General features: G+C 28.0%; 1 protein-coding gene across 2 annotated transcripts; it reads right to left on the bottom strand.

Moving 5' to 3' along the window:
• Positions 1 to 2,414: 2,414 nt before the first annotated feature.
• On the bottom strand, positions 2,415 to 10,960 carry LOC145828593 (uncharacterized). Of its 2 annotated transcripts, none has more exons than XM_082936348.1 (9): positions 10,825 to 10,960; positions 10,233 to 10,507; positions 9,546 to 9,732; positions 8,891 to 9,094; positions 8,534 to 8,647; positions 6,842 to 7,002; positions 5,559 to 5,705; positions 5,221 to 5,336; positions 2,415 to 3,911 (listed from the first exon to the last, which is right to left on the bottom strand). In XM_082936348.1, exons 1-9 carry the CDS (start codon positions 10,906 to 10,908, stop codon positions 3,475 to 3,477), a joined length of 1,725 nt encoding a protein of 574 aa, XP_082792474.1. In that variant the 5' UTR covers positions 10,909 to 10,960; the 3' UTR covers positions 2,415 to 3,474. The 2 variants fall into 2 exon arrangements, with proteins under 2 accessions (XP_082792474.1, XP_082792475.1); XM_082936349.1 differs by having other exon boundaries at positions 10,233 to 10,492.
• Positions 10,961 to 18,216: the final 7,256 nt, after the last annotated feature.

Genomic DNA, 18,216 nt, shown 5'->3' with positions numbered 1-18,216 from the left:
GAATTTAGTTAACTGGTTCATTAGCATATTTATGTATTGTACATTGTTTGTGTTTTATCTTAATTTATTGTTTCGATTGTATTTGCCCTGATGAAAAGTGATGAAATATATTGGAAAAGAAAGAATTTGAGTTATCTTATTTATACAGTAAAGTTTAAAGATAAGCCTGATGTTTACGCGGTTAAAACATATTTATTGATTGTAAACACCTAAAAAGTATTTTTTTATAAAGTGCAAAGCAAAAGCCTTTTTTTATTTACACGTTGTCTACTCTAAATTGTTTTAAATTTTATTTATTCTAATGGTTTTTATTCTTTTTGCAATTATCATATAATTACAAAAAATTAGAATAGTCGGTTTTAGAAAACTTTATAAAACTTCCATAACCTAGTCCAAATGATGACGTATAGCTCTTACAACTAACTCACCAAAGGCATATTATTATGCATGTAAAACAGGAAAACCTGTAATTGCAAAAACATCTTCAAAGCAATTATCAATTTTAAACCTCCAGCCCTGACAAGCACAGCGAGATTAAATCAACATTATGCTGCTTTCTGTGTCGTCACAGAGCGGCGCATGGCACCGCAACCGACCGTCGTCGCTAATTGCCAGATCTTGCCGTTCGCCGAAACTCGACGTATCACTGCAATACGTCGTCATCAAACAAACCAAGTTAAACTTTTCAAGTTACGTCGAACTGGGAACATAAACAAACTTTCTTTGTGTCCAGTCGTTACCAGGAAAACGCAAGCGTTATTGGTATTGTTGTTTGTTTGTGTGTGTATAAGTCGTGACACAACTTTGAGCAAAAAAAAATAATTTATATTTTAGAGTGATTTTTTTAGACTGTAACTTTTAACTTTATACATACTTTAGTTTTTTTTTAAAGCGTTTTAGAAAATATTATCTACATAGTTTTTTCTCAACATATATTGAAAAAAAAGTTTGTTTATCTAACTACAAAAATTACATAAACACAAAGTCTAAAAGATTTTTACAAAATCACAGAGGGCAACTTATTTGAAATCTCAACTTTAAATATCTATTAAATACTGTTCAGCTCTTTAAAATGAGCTTTTAAAATTAAAATAATACGATAAGATAACATTTATTTTAACTTTAAACTCAATATAAACTTCTCGATTGTTTTTGCTTGATGCGGTGATTTAAGCAATCAGTTTACGGTTTTGCGGTGTTATAGCGCACAACGCAAATTAAGCACGAGACACGAACTTTGTCGAGATTTAAAATATATAAAAACGAAAATTTTTACACATATTTAACGAGCACACGAGAATTCAAAACATGCAAGAATATGTTCCTAAGAGTATGCCTTTTAAAAATTTATTAGCGGCATCAGTTTTTATAGACTGTTTGGTAGAAAGTGCACCAGAAATATTTAACTTTTAATTAATTACGCTGTAGGAATACCTACTATTCATTGTTTTATACTTTTTGAATTTTTTTTTAAAGAGTTTGTCAAGTTTATACTAACGCATAGTTTTGCAACTTTATTTTTTCAAAGTTAAAGAAAAAATTGTTTCTTACACACTCTAGTTAAAAGAGTGTTTTATCGAAAAGTAGCAAACAAAACAGCACTTAAATAAAAAATATAAAACGTATTTAGTTTGTTTTTCACTTTATAACATCCAAAAATCAAATTTTGTCCAACCCACTAGCATGACACGTGTTGGCTTCAAGTAAATTTTTCCTCAGATTGATTACGGAGCACTCAGAGATAAATTTGAGCCGATGCTGCTGATAAAGGGGCAGAACCGCCACAACACAGAAAGGCACATCTCCTGCCCTCTTGCTCGCTCGGTGACTCAAGATTTTTTGATAAAAACTAATTTCGCCGCAGGCTTCGCTCTCTCCGAAAGATCGAGCCTGTCGTAAACATCACGTTTTCTGTATGTTTTTTGCGCTTGTAAATATATTTGCTTTGAACTTGAGAGATCGCAGTGTAGTGAGAATTTGCGGTCACAGGTCATTAATGTTGAGACTGCCGAACCGTGGTATAATCTCATTAGAGCAATTTATTTAGATATCTCTTTCGAAAACAAGCTGAAAAAATTAAATCTCACTTTGGCTGCTTTATAATGAAAAATTTAATTTTTGATGAAACGTTTCTGCTGTTAATTACTTCAACTTTTTTTTTATAGAAAAAAACTGCGTTGGTTTTGTCATACTAAAGTTTTAAATAACCCCATTATACAAAAAAGTTAAAGGTACGTAAGTTTATTAAGTAGTTCCATATAAAGCACTTTTTAACACTTTAAAATTATTTTGTTAAAAAGTTAAACACTTTGTACACTGTATTAATCGGTTAAGTTCATAGTAGTTTCTAAGAAAAATATTGATCGTCATAAAGTATACTAAAAATACACTATTTGGTAATAAAACGGTATCGATATAAAATAAAATGTATTACGTACGTCAACAATACATGTAAAAATGACGCAGGCAAAAACTTAAAAACATGATTTGATAGAGTAAATACAAATTTTATTTACAGGCAAGTACAAAACTTTGTGTGCAAAAGTTATAAGTTTTTCAAACAAACTTTAAGCATGATTTTAGTTTTATGTAAACTTTCCAAACTTAATAAACCGTTATATATAAGTATCGAAATTTTACTTCCTTAAGGTTAAGTTTAAACAACTTTGAACTTTATAACAAGGTGTAAGAACACATTTAGTACTAAACATAATAAAAATTTAGGTAAGTCTTACACCTTTAAAACAATAACATTGGATTAAAAAAAAAGAATATAACAAAGCATATTACATTAAAAACAAGGTATTTTTGTATAATATAAGTGTTTTTTCTTCAAATTTTTAGAAAAAATATACTCGTTCTTTAAATGTAAGTTATACACAAAATTATAAACAAGTTTTGATTAATCAAGGTTTTAAAATTGTTTTAAAGTTTAAACATTTTTATAGTTTTTACAACTTGTGTAAAATTGTTTAGTCTAGAACCAAACTTTAGTTTATACTTTAAAGAAACTTAGTTGATTTCGATATTGAAACTTGCGAAATTGAGAATATTTAAAAATCATATTTATATATATATCAAAACTGCTTGATAGTAAAGCTGGAACTTAAGTCGACAAACAAAATACAGTTTTTTTTTATTACCAGCTATCATTTTAAGTTTAGAGTATTATGTTAAGAAAAAAAGAATTTAGTTTTTTGCTACGTTTAATTTTCCGTAAATGCAGCTATTTATAAGATTTTTATAGACTTATGGAAGCACATGGTTTAAAAAGCTAAATGCGCAAACTCGACTTTCCTTGTTGTTTCATGTATTCTAGGTAATCCTTAAATGTTCTTAAGACTGGCCAATATAACTTGGTTGGAAGTTAATTTTACGTTTGTTACAAAAAAGAATTTAAAATAGTATTAGTATAAAAATGAAATTAAGCGTTCTGAAATGAAAACATTAGTTTATACTTTTCGTTTTCCATTTTCAAACCTGAATCAAATTCAAATCGAGCATTTCGCCACCTCTCAAAAAGCCGCCGTCACAAGCCGCCTTCTTCAACGCCGTGAAGAGCTGACTTGCTGACGGAGGCTCGAACTTGCTCGTGCTCGAACCACCGCCGTCGTGCTGACACCACATTTCCAGCATCAGCTCCAGCCTCTTCCGATCTCCAAGGCTGCCTCGGTCCGGAACCATCTCTCCTACGGTCTCGGCCACGTGAGTCCATCTGGCGCCGTCTTGCGGATAAAAGTCTTTAGACGACGACCCGCCGGAGGAGCAGCCGCTGTCGACGTCCGATCTTCCCGTGCCCACCGACCCGTAACTTGCCGTCACAGAAGCGGACCAGGGTAATTGACGACAAAGCTGTTTCCATTGTGACGCAACAAAAGTTGTTTTTGCCAGTTCGATCGTCTTTGAGAGGCCTGTTTGCAAAAATATTCAAATAGACATATATATATAAAATAAGGTTAATAATTAAACTTAAACACTTTCAACTGAGCCCACTTGAATTTAACTGGCTGATGATCAAAGCTTTATGAAAAATTAAAGCTTTGTGAAACATATGTTCCAGAAATTTTAAAATCGCCTTTTGAATAAATTATATATATATATATATATATATATTAAAGATTTTATAAAGAGTTCTGGTCGGTAGTGCTCGACAATTTTAATTGGAGCTAAATATTTATCTAATTATACAAAAACAATAGTTTAGACAGCTGTTTCGTACATGAACTATAAAACTTTATGTACTCCTCAGTAAGCTACAGTTTATTAAAATAGTAAACAGAAATTGTGATTTTGAAAATGTTTATAATAATTTTGACGTAGTAATTGTACAGTTTATTGTACAGATAGCTGAATTTGGAAAATACGCTGTAGTTGTTAATTTATGCATTTTGGAAAGTTTGGAAAACGTTATTTTAGAAAGGTCTTTTAAACTATTAGAAAAATGTTTTAAACTGTTGGAAAATTGTTAAAAAGTATTAACACTAAACAAGAAAAGCGAAAGACAAAACATATCCATTCATTACCAATAATACTTTTTTAGAAAAGTTAAAACCAAATAAATATTAAAACTAAGTAAAATTTAAGCCACAAACACGAGTAGTTTTAAACATTTTTCCAACAGTTTAAAACATTTTTCTAATAGTTTAAAAGACCTTTCTAAAATAACGTTTTCCAAACTTTCCAAAATGCATAAATTTACAACTACAGCTTATTTTCCAAATTCAGCTATCTGTACAATAAACTGTACAATTACTACGTCAAAATTATTATAAACATTTTCAAAATCACAATTTCTGTTTACTATTTTAATAAACTGTAGCTTACTGAGGAGTACATGAAGTTTTATATTTCATTTACGAACAGCTGTCTAAACTATTGTTTTTATATAATTAGATAAATGAATATATATATATATATATTATAAACGGAGGATTTTTAGAGTCTCCTTTTAGTTGATAAAACTTTAACTAAAGCTGTAACTTTAGTTTAGCTTTCAAGTTTTATTTAACCCTTAATAATTTGTTAATCTCACTAATAAATTAAAAAATTATATAATAATTCTTTTAAAAAAAATGTTTTACTTATAACTATGTGTCTGTATTAGTATATTTACATATTTTTTATTTATAAAAAAAGATCCTCTTAGGAATGTTTTGGTGTAGCGTTTTTTTAGTCTTATTGCACCAAATTTAGATTAAAAATATATATATATAAACTTACGCTCAATGCTTTGCAACTCTAAAAAATCATTCTCGTTTGGGTTAAGTCGAAAGCTTTTCAAACTCGAATCTTCAAAGCGCTTTCTTAGCAACTCTGGGTTTGTTTTTATCTGGTATCTAGCAACAACAAAAGTGTTAGCGAAAATAAAACACAAGTAACTAACTTTTATATAATTATTGCACTAAATCTTATTAAATTATTCTAACACCACTTAAGTGAGAAAGATTAGCAAACAAAGACGTACAAAGTTACAACTATAGCATTAAAATTTAACAGGTTTTGTACAGAGTTTTATTAAGGTCACTTTAGTAGAAATTTCTACAACTGTTGCCACTCACTTTCTGTGGTGAGCAGCTCTCAACTGTCGAAAATGGTCGACTTTTTGCTGAGCTCTGCTCACTTCCGATTCGCTCAATGACAACTTTTTGAGAAGTTTGTCCCTGCTTTCTTTCGATGTGCTGCAGTAAGCTTTAAGTAGAGTGCAACTGAATTTAAAATAAAACTTTATTAATACAGCATCGCATTTGTAAATTAAAACTTTTTTTCATCTAGGTTATAGAATAAAAGACTATATCTTATGTTATTAAAACACATCAACTAAATATCTAGCAAAAGCTTAATGAAATATGTTAACATGACATTTACTAGAAAAATATTAGAAATTTTTAATAATGATAGTAAAAATAATAAAACCCTTTAACTATTGTAATTTGTTAAAAATGCATGTTCTACGACAAATTAATTACAATTACTAAAAGAAAAATTATAATTGAAGCTATGCTAAAGAGTTATAAAATACGCTATATTTTTTTAATTGTTAAATTATTTTAACACAATTTAATAAAAACATTAACATATAAAGACAAAGAAAATGATAAACATAGAACTTACACTCAATAGTTTTTATACTAATTTATTGAGGTTGCAAAAACCTTTTAATTTACTATAGATAGTAAAGTGAATTATAATAGTAAATAACTATCTTTTAATTAGTTGATAGCGTTTTTTGTACAAAAATACAACTAGCGAAACCTTACAAACATGTTTTTCTTGTATAGTTTTGCTTTTTTATATGAAATTTAAATCAAATTAATTAACTTTTAATAAGAAAAAGGTGCAAGTAATTTATTTTAAAACAAGTTTTTATTGTATTGTTATTTTTTTAACAAAATTGTGTCGACTGTAATCTTAAATATAGTTTTTTTAAATCTTTTTTTTTTGTTTATATGTTTAAAGTATGTTTAATATAGTAAAAAGTAACTGAGCTAGCTTTTATTAGAATTAAGTTAAACTAGCTACGCCTTTTTTTATAACATATATCATACCGCAATAAAAATTTAAATCAAGCTAATTACATAAAGTCAATAAATGTAAATACTTTGTCTTCTAACTTATTTTTTCAGATTTATTAACCTAAAGTATACAACTGAAATATTAGTTTCATCTAAAAACTTTATTATCTAAAGAACGTTTTCGTTAAACAAATAGAACTTATGTAAAATCTTATTAGATTTTATAAATATTTTTTTCTAAAATTTAATAACATTTTGTAAGTTCTTAAGCAAACATATATTTGTCTTATTAGTAGCTTTCAGTGATACCGGTCTGGTAACAAACTAACCTTTCTTTTACTTCAGAGTGTTTAGTTTTTAGTATTTCTATCTTTTTCATCAGACCATCTTGCTTTTTCAACAGTGAGTCAGTTGCACTGCTCTGGACATCTTCTTTTAGCTTTAATTTTTCTGAAACACTTGAAAGCTGCCTCTTTGCTCGTAAAATTTCCTGTTGATAATATAGAATAAATAAAAAACTACACCTTGTATCTTCTAACTTAGGTAATAGATAAGATTTTGTTCGTTAAATTTTTAGTAAGTCAAAAAGGATGAAAATTTAATTTCTAACATATCTACCATTTCAAAATCAAAAGCTATTAGATTAGTATTTCAGTCTGTTATAACATTAAAACTGGCAGTTGTCATAAAAACTCAGCTTCTTACCATTATTTAACATTTCTTTCCAAACATCAAAAACATGAAAAAGTTCCATTGTTGCTATTAAAAGTTCAATAACGTAATACCAGCATGTAACGTTAGAAGCCAACGGCAGCGCTAATTTGAGCGAAATCGCGCTTAAGTGAACATTATGCCCGTAAATTAGAAGATAATATGATAATAAGTTTGAAGGAAATCTGAGAGCTTAGCGATCAAATATTTCCTAAAGTTCAGTAATTGCCCACGGCTACCAAGGCAAGTTTGGCCGCACTGGTCGGTAATTACACTGAGAATATTCAGCGAAATATGTTCAGAATTATATTTGCTCGCAGCGAATTCATTACGATCTCAGTTTTTGCTCTGGTGCCGTTTGTATGATATGCTACATATAATCTTACACGTAGAACCAGTTTAAGTAGTTTTTAGTTACTGTTAATTTAAATTATTTCGTTGCATTTTGTTAGATTATGTTTTTTTACTATATTTCATTTAAGCGTGTTATTGCGTGTATATTTTTGTTTGACTAATTAATTAAAACGAAAATTTGCTTTAGAGTATTCAAATTAGGTTAAGATAAATTTAGACTCACGCAATTGAAACTTGAAAAAAGTTTTTGTAAAATATTATTTTGTCAGTGAGAATTTGTGTGAAACAAATCGTTTGAATCACGTAGCTACATAATTTCATATATAAACTTACATATTTTTAATTAAGTTCAATATCGTTCTAATACACATTTATCATCATTAAAGGAATCAATTAAACTAAGGTCCCGAAGTCATTAGCATGCATGATTGATGAAGTTATTTAGATTAAAACCTTATTTGAGACTAATAAAGTTTTCAATCATAAGATCAAAATAAATAATACTTTTTCATTAACATCTGCTTATTTTTACTTTTTAATTTAATAAGCTTTACGGCTAGGTTAGAGTTTTTAGACATGTAAATTTAATCTAACCTCAAGTCTAAACACTGGGCAAAATTTTTGATATTATTTTCTATGTTTAAAGTACTACTTATATTTAAAAATGATGTTCTTTAAAATGAACCCTTGTGGTACGTTTTATCACTAAACACTTACAAACCGTAAAACCTATACATGTCACTGATGAAACAAAGCTTATCACAAATTAAGGACTTAGTAGTAAACATTTAACTAGATTATGACTTTTTTTCTTCAACAGTGTTGTCAAAGATTTAACTTTATACATAGGAGAACTTTTTATAATAAAATGAGAAAAACTGAGACCTTAGCATTTTTTATAATGGTTAAACCTACGTTTGTTTTTACAAGTATTTACTGGCGTCGTAAAAACTAACATGCTCCAGTTTGCATCTGGACTTTTCTATCTTGTCTGCCCTGCAAAGCGACTTTTCGTGTTTGTCTCTGGCCACATCCTGCTCATTGGCTATTTTTTCTCGAACGCTTGTAGCCTGTTTGTTTTGAATAAAATTAACAACGCCAGCACAAGTCTCCTTAAAATTTAAGTCTTAACTTGTTTTTTGATTGTAGAGCTTAAATGTTTTAAACTAAGTTCAATACCGTTTTAATACAGATTCACCATCATGAAACAAATCAACTGAACTTAGTGTCATTAGCATACATGATTAATGAAGTGATTTCGATTGAAACTTTTTTTGAAATTGATAAAAAGTTGTAAAGATAGAAACTATTACTTTTTTCAAAGCTTGATCAGCCGAAAGGCATCGTCGGTGGATAGAGCACAGTTGCGATTTTATCCACTTGGTGTACTTGTAATCGAGCCGCAGCCACTCCGTAGCAACGCGTATGACGTCATCAAAAACTTGCGTCATGCTTTTAAGCATCATCGTTTTTGCTCTGATGCATTTGCTGCAGTCTTGCTTCAGTCGCGAAGAAATCTGGTAAAAATATAATATGATGGTAATTTATATTGACAATGTATTTTTTAAACATTGTTTTTAAATTGTTTCAGAAAATGTTTAATTTGTATGTACATTGTTCAATGGTAAAAACAAAAAAATATTTTTTTCATTTCAAGTAGTATAAGAGATTTAGACATAAGAAGCTCAAAGGCATTTCATGTTTAAAAATGTAGCGAACTTTGCTTTGTTTAAATGTAATCAAATTCAATAAGTCTAATACTTTGAATAAACAAACGAACAGTTGTTACAGTTTCAACAGTAAAAAAAATTCACACGAAAACAAAAAAGAAAGTACATGCGTGTTAAAAAAAAATTAACACCTTTAAATGCTCGAACTATCGTTTGAAACAATATACAGACGTTTAGCGTCATGACTTATAAGTTCGGAGTGTGCAAATGTTTCGAACAAAAAAACTCCGAATGAAACCTGACTGTGGTGCTTTCTCGAGCACGAGTCGCACGTCCTGTGTCTGGCGGCGTCCCTGCTGAAGAGCAAGTACTTGAGCTTCTTCGTCAGGCTCACCAGCTCGCTCTTCTTCAAGTTGAGCTGTTTCTCCGCCACCGCCTCCTCGCTGGTCGCCTCGGAGATTCTCTGCTCTGGGTTCTGCGTCGCCCTGTTTCGGTATAGCAACTGAAATTATTGTAACGTCAGTGTTTGTATAGTACTTAGCAAAAGTGTGCATCAACAATACTTAATTTACAATGTATAAAAACTTAAAAGTGGTAAACCGCCAATACCCTTTTTGAGCGATTCAAGTAAGTCAAGGGGGACAAATAAAATTATGCTGTTTTATAGAATTTGCATTGTTTAGCTTGTTATTTTACTAATTTCATCTTGTTTTATGATATTATACCGGAGGTTAAACTTGTACAAGAGTTTTTCAGAATTGGCAATATCACGGGGGCAATAACTATAGAGAGAGTAAAATAAATCGGTAATAATAAATAAAAATAGGCAATTTATTTTAATTTTCTCCGGGAGGAGACTATTATGAGTTTAAAAAACCCTGGTCCATCCAAATCTATTTTTGTAAAACTGTAACCTAGTTCTTATATCCTAATCAAACTTATAAATAATCAAAAATAATCTTTACTTTATTCAACTCGAACTTACCAGGAGCAACTCGGATGTGAAGCGTCCTGGAACAAGGGCACGGAGCAGAAGTCGTTCAGAGGCGTCACAATACGGTTGAATGCGCGCTGGTATGACGTTTTCAGTGACGTCATTGCTTCGTTAAGTACTGCGGCTTGGTTACAAGTTGGTTGGGTCGCTCCTGAAGTGGAGGTCGTCGGTTGGCATGGCAACTGGGATTTTTTACGGGAAGATTTTTGGGAAGTTTCAGCTAAAGACTGATCGCTCAGCAGGTTTTTGATCTGCAGAAGATTAAACTACAATAACTTTATTTGTCGATGTTCTTTATTTTTCATTTAAAAATGTTTAATTAAGTTAGGAAAATAATTGTACAATCCAATAATTTTTAAAATTTGTAACTCGTTTTTTTTTTTTTGAGAATTAAAAATTAAATGCTGGTAACAATAAAAGATAATGATTTAAACATACCTTTATAGCTTTTACGATTGCTTTGTCAAAGGTAGGATCTTAGATATCAAAAACTGATTACTTAATTCTATTTCTACTTTTTTGTAATGTATTAAATGCCTTGTAGTTGTCAAATTGAAATTAGTTTGCCAAAACTCAAACTCACTTTGTTAGACTGTTTCTTGTTTTCATGTATGTTAGTGCTTATGTATTTGTGGATGTTGTCCATGTTATAGCTATCTACGTTCATTGCACTTGTGTTTTTATAATATGTTAAAAGGTTTGTTTACATAGTAAAATCTGAAGTCGTACAACGGTTCATGTTTTAAACATAATTATCAAAAAATTATGTAAAGTTACTTTTTTCTTAATTTTTGCTCACCTTATTATTAGATAAAAAAAAATTCTCATCTAAAAACAAATCAGGGTACTTAGTCGACTGATAAATATTAATATAAAAAAATTATAGCTATTTTTTGAAAATAGGATGAATGGTCTACAAGTAGTTTGTAGTCTAGATTTTTAGATTTGGACCGCTTTTAATAATTTGTAGAATGAAAAACTGGTTAAAAACGATTGGAAAAACTTTCTCAACTCTTTAAACAAAAAACTTAGCAAGAGGTCTTTCGTTTATATAAAAAACATTTTCAATATTGCTGAAAAGCATAAATAATCTATAAGAAAATATTTTTCAGCGTAACTGAAAATGTTATTTTAATAAACGAAACATATAAGGGAACGAGACAACTTGAAAACATTATAACGGTTTTTCAATAAAATATTTTCTAATTTTGTATATATATACAGTTGATGTCTTTTTTTATTTTTTTAGAATTATATAACTTTCATTTAAAAAAAAATCTTAATTTTATTTTTTATTTTTAGTACAAACGTTTAGTATAAAAGTACAAGTAGTTTTTTTAGAAACTTTGTACTTATGTAGACTACATTACAACTTTAAACTGGTTAACAACTACATTTTACATAAAGCTTTTATGCAGAAGAAACTTTTTCTATAAATTTTTCGAAGAAGCTAATGTTTCTGTCTGAAATTTAAATGGAAACTAATTTATTAGAAACTACTTGTTATCTCTAGCAGTTTTCAGAAGCAACTTTTTATAAACTTTCTAACTTTGTAATTTTTTTCATTCATTCTCAAATAGCATCTAAACTTTGGTTAAAACATTTTCTTTTAGTAAATTTTAACACATGACTGTTACTGAAAACAATATAACTAAATTTTTTTTGTTCAAGTCTTAAAACAAAAAGTAACTTTTGCACATAACAAACCTTAACATAGCGCAAATATTGCTTGCAATTATCAAAAAAAACTCTAAACGTATAAACCTAACAAAAACAAACTGAACCTTAAAAACTGCCTGCTTCAAACTAAACTTACATGTTTACTTCAAGCAACTAATAACTACTAATGCTCACCGTCACAATGTTTTTCAGATCTAAGTAATGAGCGAAATGTGAAAATTTTTGCTGTTTTTCTCGGCCGTGTTTCGCCGCGGGCGCCCTTTTCAGCGGATATTCCATATCGGAGCGACTGCTGCTTGATTTTTATTTGTTGAGATTCTTGGATACAGCGTAGGCTTCAGTTTAAAATGTTCATGAAGTAGAACGTCGTTCCCAGTGTAGCAAGGAACTTATTGTGTTTTGATATGCCAACTGTTTGATGTGCGTACGGGTTTTACAACTTTTTATTTTTAGAAACTGCAGAAGTTCCAGCCAAAGTGTTTATATAACAGTCTGGTGATCTTGCTTTGATGTTTTTCTTCACTAATGTTAATGATGTTAAATATTAAATTATACCTTAATGACGGTACTCATTTTGACAACATTTATTTTTTATATATAAAATATTTTAAAAAGAATAGTTTACACTTATAAATGCCTTTCAGTTTGTTGTGTTTATTTGTGCAATTATTGTTTTTGTAAAACATATGCTTTTAGTAAGAACTAAGGTATTGGTTTAAAGCAGTGGTCTTCCAGCATTTTAAAAGCTGTGCACAGGGAAATATAAAAAAACTTTCTGTGCACACAAAAATAGTTTATTACTAAAGGAACCTTTTTTTTTATGTTTAAAGTGTCTTAAAATATGAACAACATTATAGGAACTATTAACTTATATTATAATAGGATATTTTAAACAAATATGCAAAATAAAAGTTTATTAAAGAATATTTTCCTACCCTTATAAACTTTCTGTGCACAACAAAATAATTTCTGCGCACACTACTGAGTAGTATACACCATGAAGGCCACTGGTTCAAAACATAAGAACAAATCAGGTGTTAACCATTTCGGACTTAAAGTTGGTACTTGCCACAGTATAATCAGATTTTAAAATAACTCAAAGATTTTTTAACCTTAAGACTAAAAGCAGAAGCTTAACTTAGCCACTAAGTTTGTTGTTACCTTTTAGTAAGCACTTATAACTGATCAAGGAAACATACAAAATCTACGGTTAAAGTTTTATGTAAATAAGTATATACCATTCGTTTTTAGCATAAATTTTTTATATGTTTTCAAATTGTTCATTATTTGTGATCTGTTTTAATAAAGATTATGTAATCTAATAGCTTTATTTTATACAGTTATAAACTATTAGAGATAAAAGTACAACGTTGACACTATTTTATTTATTAGTCATTACTAATATATTTTTATATTAAATTAGTCATTTATATGAAAGTTATTTTTTACTTAGATTAAGGCGCTACATACAAAAAATCACTTTAACGATATTAAAGTTTTGAAGTACTAACTAAGCTTTATTCTATATCAAGTTACTTTTCAAACTGCCTCTTTTTAGTTTTTTTATAATTAAAGTTTTTTTAACTAACATTCTAAAACTTATCAAATTTAGTTTTGTTCTAGGTATTTATTACTTTTAATAGTAGTTAAGATTTAGTTTACAGAGAGCTATACTTTTAAGCAGCCAATATATTTTTTTTTAATTAGTTTATTTTTTTACAATGTCATCACCTTTACACGATGATTACAAGAAAATAAATTATAGTTAGTTTAGCATTGTTATAGTTTAGTTAGTTTAATGAAGTTTAAACCATTTATTGTTTACACAAAAAATCTCATTAATATTGAATAACAATAAAAACAGGTAGCTGAAAAAGAGTTATAAGTTTTATTTGTTTTATGAAACCTATATAATAAATAGCATTTTCTAGATGCGTTGGGTAGAACTTACTTATTGATTGTTGAACTTTCTGGTATGTTTTTGGTTTTAGTATTACGGTTTAAGCCTAGTATGAACTTCCGAATGATGATTTCATTAATACTGTTGTTAAAAAAAAAATAAAGTTTTTAGGGATACTTATTTACAAATAGGACAGAAGAAATAGTTCGCTGTTTATAAATCGTAATTTACAAAAATAAAAAAATGCCAAATTTATACTTTATAGTTTTAGAATAATGAGGATGTTAGCTGTTTCAAACATTTTTTCAGTAAGATAGTTTTTTATTAGTTATAATTTACAGTATTAAAACAAGTTTAGCATTTACTTACATTGAAAAACATTTTGTTAAAGCATATATTTTAGATTAATTTTTTTTTTAGTAAACTTGTACTACTATTCAACTCTTGTTAAACTAGTTTGAAATAAGTTACAAGGTATTTCTCTAAATGATCTAAAATAAATCGTTTTGAAAAAATTATGTTATTCATATCATTATTAGCTTGTTAAAACAATTTATACAATAAACAATACGCATTTTTGTGAAGCAAAAAAAACAGTTTAGACACTTTTTAGTGCCGTCATATGACTAATGATTGTGTCAAGACATGGTAGTAAAAAGTAGAAATTTTACTAATCAGTCGTTCATAAACGGTGACTAGGTACAAATTAGCTCGATCGTCGCTAAATAATTCACATTAGCAAGACAAGCGACCACAGCAGCACCTGCATGCGCGTTTGTTTTGAATTTACTTAATTTGCTCCTGTACACAACTAAATCTCTAAAATTAAGCACATAAGAAAACAGTCAAACAAATACTTCAAGTACTTGGGTTGGTATGTTTTAAAGTTATACTCTTCTAAAATAAATTTTAAGTATATCTTCTTAAACAAAATCTTTCGATATTTTAGTGACAAATAGTTAAACAGCTATGGCTTGATGATAAAAAATAATTGTTTTTTTTTTTGTTTTCAAGAATTTTTTTGAATTGGTATAGTTTGCTGTTTGAATCTAAAAGTTTATTAAAACTTTCAGCTTAATTTAAAAGTTTGGTTCTTTCTCATCACAATTTATCAAACAAACCAGTCATATTAGGCCATGATGTGGCAACCTTAAATTTTCTGGTGACTTTAATCGCATTATTAATTAGATTTTCGTGCTTTTTACCAGCTAGAGCGAATGTTATTAGCTTGCTAGATATTTTGTTGCTCTAAATAAGCTACAGCTAAAAGTTCGTCTGTGAAAGTATTTCAGCTTAAACTGTTTGATTAATGAAAGCTTTAAGCCAGGTGTTATTAAATATATGGTTGTAAGTACAAATTTTAATGATCTTACGGCGTTATAGACGTATACAATCAAACAAAAATTTCAAGCTCACCAACAAATTACCTAGAATATATTTTAAGTTTAAGCATTTTTTATAAAAATATTAAATTACTTGCATACTTAATGAAAAACTATTTATGTTATGCTCAAAACATCTTCAAAATTTAAATTTTAACACAAGTCTCATAAATGAAACTGAAAACCCTGTAAACTTTCTTGGCTTAAGTAAATTCATCTGTATTTTAAAACTTGAAAAACATTTATGTCGACTAATACTAAGCAAATTTTAAATTACCGTTTTTTTTGTGAAAAAAAAAATCCTTCTTTTAAGTAAATATTGGTGTTTAAAGTTTTAGTATTCTTTTATAGATTTCAAAGCGTTTTGTACATTGAAATAAATTTTTAAAACTTAGAAAAGTTTTCTAAAATATAGAACTTTTTTTAAATGCTTTTAGTTATTTTTCTCTCATTTAAATTTTAGTATTTTACATATTTTTTAATTTTGGCTTGATAGCAAAATACTTTCAAAAACTTCGATATTTTACTTACCTAAACAGTGTTCCGCCAAATAATAAGAATACAATTAAAAAGAAAAAATTTAAGTACTTTTTAGGTATTTTAACATAGTTCAAGATAAAGAAAAACTCCTAAAACATTTTTATCTTAGTTAAACAAGATTAAGAGCTGATAAGGACCTCTGTTTTAATTTGAAAATTCCATAAAGTAAATAAGGTAAAATTTGGTTTCAATTTTGAGGTTATTAGTCGATATTTTTACTTTTATCTTGTATCAAAAAATTAAAACCCTTAGTCTAGTTTATCTTTTAGACAAACATCAGTATCACTTATCTAGAAATGTTGTTTTTAAAAAAATTTGTTATATATTTATATTTTGTATGTTTTATAAATGAATATAGAAAATAAATTTGATTAAATTGTAAAATTTTGTTGTAAAGCTATGTTTTTCTACATTTTAGGTGTCTTAATATAATTATTAATACTTGTTCTTTAAACATATTGATTAAAAGTAAAATAATACGAAACACTTTAATTTGTTTGCTCATTTACTCCTTACGTATGTTTGTGAAATACTTAAACAGTACTATTGCTCCTTTAAGTGTAATTAATTAAACTACTTAATTTAACGTTTTAGATGTTTTTTTTTAACTAACGGCTATTTGTATTATATTATATTTGAAATTTTAAAATACTTCAAAAATTCTTTACAAATATCAAAATTTAAAGAACTTGTAACAGTTTTTTTATCGCAATTAATAAAAGTTAGGAAAAGTTAAAATAATTAACTTTCGCTCTGAATAACGTGACCAGTTTTTAGTACATTTGTCCTTTGGTTGATACAAAAAAGCTTTTTTTTTAGAATCGATGTTAGTATAGTATAACAATTATGGCACAATGATAGGAAAAGATAAATTTTTTCATAAATTATAGAACGCTTTACAAAATTTCACTTATTACTTTTTAAATTTTCAACAGTAACAATGTTTTATTGCATTCAAGATCAAAAAAATATATACACGCTAGTTTTAGATAAAAGTTAGTGTAATGCAAACTTAAAACTTTATATTAAAAATCTGATAAATCAACTGTCTAACAATGATCATTTGATACAAGTTAAAAAATAATGTTTTTTTATATTGATTCAGATTAATAGTTAGAATTCGTTTAAAATCTTTATACCCAGACTGTGTAAAATCCTTGATAAGTTACAAACTTATTGCGAAAATAAGTATTAACTGTTATGCAACTTACTAGAAGATACACTCTTTGTCTAGTCTAGAACACGCAGTAAATACATTTTTTACGTACTTACCTAAGTTCTTTAACATCATATAACTGTCTTAAAAACATATCAGTTTAAAAACTAAATGGTTCAAGTCATATTTAAATTTCTTTATTTCTGTAAAAACTCAATTGCAAAGCTTCTTAAAAAACCAAGACAAAATTTTTTCAAATATCTACTATTTTATCTTTTTTTTGATTTTCTAAATACTTCAGTTGAGCGGCATTTCGAATTCGAAGATTCATTGATAAGAGTATTTAGACATTGAAGCAGAGCTTTTTTCATATTCGGACAAACAACATCAGATTGAACTTTTGAAATACAATCGTTCAGCAACTTTCTGTCGTTTTTGCGAATCTTTTTCAATGTCATTTTTACTCTTTGTTCAGGGCCAAATTCTAAAAATTTTAAGTTCTGCTTTATTTATGAACTTAATTGACTAATTTTCGTACTATTATAGGCTAAGGAAATCAGACTAATGAACTTAAATCATTATTTTATTTGGAAAACATACAAGACTACGTAAGTCTTATAAAATTGATTTTAAAAACATTATTAGTTATCAAAAAATTTTTTTAATTTCACTAGTTTACAAACTATATAAGCCAACAAAAATCAAATGTAAGTTTTTAAAATTTTTTTTAAACTATTTTAGTTTAATAACATTTATAAGTTTTTACAAAAGTACTCACTTCATAGCTAAATCTTTAAGACATTTTAACAAACACCAAAGGACTTACATAACTTTAATGTAACTTTTAGAATTCTCGCTATCGAAAAAGTAAGATATTATGCACTTTTATGAAGCAGTAGTCAATACCAGCTCAATAGAAACTGATCGACTTATTAAAATACTTACTTAAAATAAAGGGTCGGAAAACTGTAGCCCGCAAAGCATTTACTCACTGAAACTGCTGCCTGCGTTGTAACTTTCAAATAAAAATACACTTTTTTAAAGCATTGAAAAAAAGTTTTTGTAGTAAAAACTTAAATTAAGCTTTTAGTTTGATGACTAGTAATTAACAGTGCATTGCATTTTTTTATTTGATTTGTGATTTAAAGTAGCATTACTTATTGATTACTACAATTATGCTAAAAAACTGCGACCCACCATTTTTTTTTATTGAGTGTGGCCCGCAAACATTTTTTTTCATGTAAAATTGACCCGCGACTTAAAAGTCTGCCGACCCTTGCTCTATGTTAACCACTCAAACTAAATTTATTAACTAAC

The sequence above is a fragment of the Thalia democratica genome, chromosome 2, assembly GCF_965202585.1.
Source record: "Thalia democratica chromosome 2, ktThaDemo2.hap1.1, whole genome shotgun sequence".
NCBI lineage: Eukaryota > Metazoa > Chordata > Thaliacea > Salpida > Salpidae > Thalia > Thalia democratica.
This window is presented reverse-complemented; position numbering and strand designations above follow the sequence as displayed.